This window comes from Triticum aestivum, chromosome 6A, assembly GCF_018294505.1.
Source record: "Triticum aestivum cultivar Chinese Spring chromosome 6A, IWGSC CS RefSeq v2.1, whole genome shotgun sequence".
Taxonomy (NCBI): Eukaryota; Viridiplantae; Streptophyta; class Magnoliopsida; order Poales; family Poaceae; genus Triticum; species Triticum aestivum.
Window position 1 is genome coordinate 90,801,909 of NC_057809.1, and position 6,700 is coordinate 90,808,608.

At 47.4% G+C, this 6,700-nt stretch overlaps 2 protein-coding genes across 2 annotated transcripts; one reads left to right on the plus strand and one right to left on the minus strand.

Annotated features, from left to right (window-relative positions):
* Positions 1–303: 303 nt before the first annotated feature.
* Positions 304–993, plus strand: LOC123132240 (histone H2A). The gene has a single exon (XM_044552021.1). It carries the CDS (start codon positions 390–392, stop codon positions 855–857), a length of 468 nt encoding a protein of 155 aa, XP_044407956.1. The 5' UTR covers positions 304–389; the 3' UTR covers positions 858–993.
* Positions 994–2,122: 1,129 nt separating this feature from the next.
* Positions 2,123–5,213, minus strand: LOC123129483 (putative F-box/FBD/LRR-repeat protein At5g56810). Its single transcript, XM_044549631.1, has 4 exons — positions 5,136–5,213; positions 4,280–4,837; positions 4,062–4,196; positions 2,123–3,937 (listed from the first exon to the last, which is right to left on the minus strand). The coding sequence occupies exons 1-4, from the start codon at positions 5,211–5,213 to the stop codon at positions 3,542–3,544; spliced, it is 1,167 nt and encodes a 388-aa protein (XP_044405566.1). The 3' UTR covers positions 2,123–3,541.
* Between the last annotated feature and the right edge of the window lie 1,487 nt (positions 5,214–6,700).

A 6,700-nucleotide genomic window follows, 5' to 3' on the forward strand; every position in this document is an offset into this window, starting at 1 on the left:
ACAACCTCACATACAACTAGTTATCATAGAGGTCGCATCTCTGGACACATCCTTTTTTTTGCATTGCTCGAGCTTGCCTCACTGAAAACTGTTGATTCGGTCGTTTCTATCGTGTTTGGCTCAATGCACACAAGCAAACAATACAATTTCATCCCGTGCAGCAGAACTGTTTTTGTTGGCATCACAGCCGTCCATTCAGCTCCCGATCCAGCCGTCCATTGCACGTTCACGCGGATCCATGGGCCCACCGCCACTTCCTCCTCCTCCCTCCCCTCGAAATAAATACTCTGCAAATCTCGTCTCCTTGGCCACCAACGCACTCGGCAATCAGCAGCCAAGCAATCCCCACACACATCTCTCCACTACCCGATTCCTTTCTCCAGCTCGCCATGGACGCCTCAGCCACCGTAGCCACCGGGAAGGGGAAGAAGGGCGCCGCCGGTCGCAAGGCCGGAGGCCCCAGGAAGAAGTCCGTGTCGCGGTCCGTCAAGGCCGGGCTCCAGTTCCCCGTCAGCCGCATCGGGCGCTTCCTCAAGAAGGGCCGCTACGCGCAGCGCGTCGGCTCCGGCGCCCCCGTCTACCTCGCGGCCGTCCTCGAGTACCTCGCCGCCGAGCTGCTGGAGCTCGCCGGCAACGCCGCCAAGGACAACAAGAAGAGCCGCATCATCCCCCGCCACCTGCTGCTCGCCATCAGGAACGACGAGGAGCTCGGCAAGCTGCTCGCCGGCATCACCATCGCGCACGGCGGCGTGATCCCCAACATCAACCCGGTGCTGCTCCCCAAGAAGACGGCCGAGAAGTCCCCCAAGGAGCCCAAGTCGCCCAAGAAGACCGCCAAGTCCCCCAAGAAGGCGTAGATTCCTTGCTTAGTTAGGCTGTAGCTGGGATGTATGGATGGGTGTGTTTCAGGATACTTCAGTTCGAAGTAGACTGTTCTTGCTTTGTCGTTGTATTTTCTGACTGCGATTTCAATGAAACAATAAGTTGCTTTCATACATTTTATTCGATCTGTGTTTCATCTGCCCTTGGCCCTTGTTGTCGATTTTCTCAGAATTGTTATCACCCATGTGCTTTGAATTACGTCCATCCAGGGGCCTGGGCGGGCAACTGCGAAGGTAGGTGGGAATCAACTTCTTTGGCGCGTGACTAAAAAAAATTGGTGTTGGGGTTTCCCGCCCCAATTTCGTGTATCATTAATTGAAAACGAAAAATTGAAAATCCGCGTCTATTTCCCCGCTCCAGTTTCGCGCCCAGTAAGATTGGACGAAAATTTCGATTTGGCGGGGAGACTGAAAACTCTATTTCCCCACTCGTTCTGAATTTCAGTTCTGGGAGTTTGGCGGGCAACTGAAAACTGTATCCTCTGAATTTCAGTTCTGGGAGTTTGGCGGGCAACTGGACGAAATTTTCGATTTGGCGGGGAGATTTGCCGCTCGTTCAGAAATTCAGGTCTGGGAGTTTGGCGGGCAACTGAAAACTGTATCATCTGTTATTTTTTAGCGGTGAGATTTCCCGCTTCAGTTTCGTGCCCATCTAGCACATCCTTTTGCAATCTTGGAACCATCTACCAGGTCCTCATGTCCCGGATGGATAGTTGGATACATGGAGGAAGAAAATAATCAAAGACTTTTGAATTCCATATTCAGGCGCTCCAAGAAACTCACGGTGGCGGAGGGCCTGCCGTGGCAACCGCCGGGTAGCTGATCTGTACCCGGACATGTCGGAGCGGGGGCCGGGCCATTGAAGCACTATTCCTTGGTCACATTTTCAGTTAAGCGAGGGCGGAGATCGCCTTAGATGGCCGTGGAGGACAAACTCAGGTAAATTCTCTACAAAATCAGAATATAATGCCTTCTCAGTGGTGGATACATTGTGTAGATCATCACCATCTGTTTCCATGATACTAATCTGTACAATGAATCTCCTAAAGGGGCATAATGATCTGTTTAACTATGGAAGTATCCGCCAGCGACTGGTCTGGTGCCACAGCACAAGAGAAATCCAGACTTGCGAATTTCATCCAGATTCGGGAGAGTTAGCTCTTAAACCCAGTTAACAGCACTAATAAACCATCGGTAGAAGTGGTCAAAGGAACACTGCATTCCAGTTGCAGATTCAGGTAACAGCTCAGATGGTACAAGGTCCATTTTTAAGAAACAAGAAATGACCCACCAAATAGCTTATATCCATGACATTCGATCCATGCATGAAACATGGTATAATGCTTATGAATACAGAATGTGGCAACAAGATGAACATGGTACTTGGTACAGATACAGGGTTAAACTGGTATTACATTGCATAGTTATACAAACGCGTAGCTCTTCACATCACCTGCTCTTCTTGCTGTTCCCAGATAACCATGAAATCCGCACAGCATAGGCTAAGATCAAAGCATTTCCATTCAAAGAATTATGTAAGTTGCAAGGCAGAAATTATCAGAGGAATGCACAGAACAAATGGGCAGGGAGAAACTATGGTTCGCGGAAGTTCAGGTGATAAACACACGTGGTTCGACAGTTCAACAGCTTCCCAGATAACCGAATCATCTACTCTACCCACAACCTACCACTAGCAGTTGGCTGCTAATGCTATTCGCGGTGAACCAAGAGAGTATCTTGCAAAAATACATTAATAGCATGGCAGTGATAATGAATTTCTGATGATACCAATTACACATCAACACTATATGGCCATACTACATGAAGCAATTTTTGTGTTTACAAAGACAGTCATCGTTTCTCCATTTTCTAGAAAGCACAGACTACTAAAGGGGATTCGTAACCAACCTAGAATTATCGCAAATAATCAGTGAAACTGACAAATCATTCCGCCATCACAGAACAGCGAATAAGATTGATTCTTACCTAGTAATAATTTCTGAAAACAACTTAACAGGCAGAAGGTGCGCATAACCCAATAAATGAACCACCTTGCTGTTTCTGAATACGAGGTCCCGGCTGTTAATATTCCCACCATGAGACGATCTTACAATTCCATTCGGATGAGACCAGTGCAGGCTCGCCTCCAAACATAGCAGCAGAAGTTTTGATTAAAATGACAACCAAACACCTGATCTACAAACAGAGAATTATGCAACAAAAACAAAACCTCGAGAGTTCATAGGAGCATCTGCACTGAGAAGAGTACAGTAAAGCAAAAACGGAAGCGGTTCGAAAACCAGCACTCAAACCTTACAAACTTTTGTATGTGAAAAGATGATTGATTTTTCAATACAAGCATGTTTTGCAGTCAGCATACATTTTACATCAGTATATAAATTTGCATCCATGATGAGCGGTAATGGCTTTGATAAACCCTTTTTGCATTCATACATTTTGCAGTTTCAACATAGATAACTTAGTGAGACAAAAACAGGAAATAAGTTCTAACCAGAGATCGAGCAGCCATAAATTGAGTCTGGACAAAAGCTAATACAATTTTCGAGCATATCTTCTAGAGAAGGGGCAAAGACTACACAATATTCGGGCATTAACCCTGTCTATGAGACAAGGATTTGAAAAGATCGGCCATTGACGAATCATGGACATGCTTCACCTGAAAGAACATTGCATTTAATTCTAGAACACGAGCAGTCGAAGGGATTATCCAATAAATCATGAATCTGTTTGGTTTTACCCAAACAGCTAAACTCACTTCTAAATTCAGGTTCAGCATCTCGAGAAGCTCTATCTTCCACTTGTAGCAGCCTGTGTTGATCGTCCACCCATTGAATATCGTTGCCCTTAGGGCTTGAAATTTTGATTTCCTTCAGCACTTTTGCGTTCAAAATAAAGAATTTGGCAAAGTCAGCATCTTGGTCACGGCCTTTGTAATTTTCAAACACCAATTTTTTTAGATGGATTGCGAGGCATTCGATTGGATCTAGTGGGTCACACAGGCGCACATTTTTCATATCCATCTTTGGGTGTTTCAACTGAAAAAAAGAAGAGAAAGGTGCCATATGTCAGAGCCATTTCTAACCAGATTAGGTTACTATCAGCTAACTTACCTCAAAATAAAATTTCACATTGACAAGGCAATCAAAGACGAATACTCACAGTGAAATAGAGCTTTTCCAAGCGGGGAAAGCACCTGAGGATGTTTAGAACTGCATTCAACTGAGAGCCAGAAGAGTAGAGAGCCAGAACCTTCACAGTGCATATTGAGTTTGCCAAGCTGACTGGGGACACTCCCTAAAGAAAACAATGAACATAAAAAATAATGAAATGCATGTAGGTACAACAAATGCAAGATTCAAGAAGGTTGCTACTGCTACCTTGATGACTAGAGTTGCAATCTGGAGTGTGGATACACATGGTGAAAAAAGGCCCAATATTTTCAGTTTAGGCGCACCAATTACGCGGATAGTCTCAAAACTTATGTCCGGAGAATAAAGTGACACAAATCTTTCGAGGCTGGGAGCATCCTCAATGACTAGTTCTTGCGTGCAAGCACTACGAGCACGGAAGCCAATGCTCCTAAGAGTTAGTGAGCGAATGTGGAGGCGACGCGCAGTAAGAATGTCCCACAACTGAAGGCTCTCCAAGGCACGGCATCCAGAGAGCACCTGGTCGAATACATCCTCCGAGATGGAAACGCACCGTAGGATGAGCTGCTTGAGGAGGGGGAAACTCAACGATGGTGAGATCTCACTGGGGAAATTGCACGAGCCGATTTTGAGCACGAGGAGGGTGGGTGCAAAGCGGGGCGCAGATGACGACAGCAGGAAACTGAGGCGGTTCTCTCGACCATCTCCCGTAGCAGATATTGAGCTCCTGGAGTCCGTCAAGGGCTCGGGATTGGCACCAGCCGTCGAGCTCAATGTGCCGGCTGTCTATGTCGCCGGGTGTGAACTGGATGAATGGGAAGTGGAAGCGACGGGCGGGGCCAGGGTGGTCGGAGAGGATCCTGTTGATGATGGTGGGGCGCCAGCGAAGGTTGCTGCAGAGGCTGCTATTAGCCTGAAGGTGGAGGGGCGCGGAGCACTAAAGGTGGCGCCATCGGCGGGAGAGGGCCTGCGTGCGTGCGCCGTCCTTGGTGGGAAGAAGGGAGATGATGGTACCGATGGCGTCGGGGAGGTGGCTGATGGGATCCTCGGCCACCTAGTTGCCATCGTAGTTGCCACTGCGTGCCCGATTCCTTGGCCTGCTGCCAGCGATCCCATCGGATTCACGCTTTCTTGCCACGGCGGTCGGTGCCGCCTTCTCCATGGCTGGCGACCGGGAGATCTAGGGTTTGGGCAGTGGTGGCGGAGGGACGCGTTTATTTAGAGCATGGCTAATAATAGCCGGATGCTGGCTCTGTCACATTGCCATAACATTTAGAACCAATTTGATAGCTCGCCCATAGGAGAGATAGATACTATGTCATTAATACCTGACAATCAAGGCTGGGCTATAAAGGAAAAAAGTTAGGAAATTGCAAGTTTGCCACAAGGATTCATTTTTCATTTCACATGGCATTATTGCAGTTAGAAATTAAAAAAACATTTATGTAATTGAAAAAGACATATGATCTGTTGCCAAAGAAAAGAGGGGCATCTGATCGGTGGTTAATTTAAGTGTGTCATATGATCAAATTCCCATGTATTCAGCCCTAAAGTGTATTCAGTGACCTATGCTTTTTTTGTAAAGGTGTGCTGTAACGCCCTCGATGCGGCTATATCTCCCACGTGTCGAAGCACGACTTAGAGGCATAACCGCATTGAAAGCAATGTCGCAAGTGAGGTAATCTTCACACAATCCATGTAATACATAAGGGAAAGAGATACATAGTTGGCTTACAATCGCCACTTCACACAATTACATGAATAAAGCATTACATCATCCAGATACAATCAAGGTCCGTCTACGGAACCAAAATAAAAGAAGAACCCCAAATGCGACAAAGGTCCCCGATCGACCCCAACTGGGCTCCACTACTGATCAACTAGAACGAAACAACACAAAGGGCAAGATCTTCATCGAGCTCCTCCTTGAGCTTGGTTGCGTCACCTGCTCGGTAACATAGGCACCTGCAAACTGGTTTTGGAAGTATCTGTGAGCCACAGGGACTCAGCAATCTCGCACCCGCGAGATCAAGACTATTTAAGCTTATAGGAAGGATGGAGTAATGAGGTGGAGCTGCAGCAAGCGACTAGCATATATGGTGGCTACAATCGCAAAAGAGAGCGAGAAGAGAAGCAAGGCACGGTCGTGAAGCTAGTAGCGATCAAGAAGTGATCCTAGAGCAACCTACGTCAAACATAACTCCAACACCGTGTTCACTTCCCGGACTCCGCCGGAAAGAGACCATCACGGTTACACACACGGTTGATGTATTTTAATTAAGGTCAACTTCGGGTTTTCTACAACCGGACGTTAACAAATTCCCATCTGCCCATAACTGCGGGCACGGCTTTCGAAAGTTCAACTCCCTGCAGGGTGTCCCAACTTAGCCCATCACAAGCTCTCACGGTCAACGAAGGAATAGACCTCCACCCGAGACATTCCGATCAGACTCGGTATCCCGGTACAACAAGACATTTCGACAGGGTAAAACTAAACCAGCAACACCGCCCGAATGTGCCGACAAATCCCGATAGGAGCTGCACATATCTCTTTCTCAGGGCACACTCAGATTGTCCAAGGTACGGGTAGGCCAACCCAGAGTTGCCCCTGGTGGCCACCGGCAGCTGACAGGTTGGACCAACACTCAG

Excerpts from the sequence above, each read along its gene's own strand:
- LOC123129483 (XM_044549631.1), bottom strand. The coding sequence starts at position 5,213 with ATGGAGAAGGCGGCACCGACCGCCGTGGCAAGAAAGCGTGAATCCGAT. Across the intron at positions 4,838-5,135 it reads GCAGCAGGCCAAGGAATCGG|ACAGCCGGCACATTGAGCTC; the intron begins GCACGCAGTGGC and ends CCGGCGACATAG. Across the intron at positions 4,197-4,279 it reads TTGCAACTCTAGTCATCAAG|GGAGTGTCCCCAGTCAGCTT; the intron begins GTAGCAGTAGCA and ends TGTTTTCTTTAG.
- LOC123132240 (XM_044552021.1), top strand. The coding sequence starts at position 390 with ATGGACGCCTCAGCCACCGTAGCCACCGGGAAGGGGAAGAAGGGCGCC.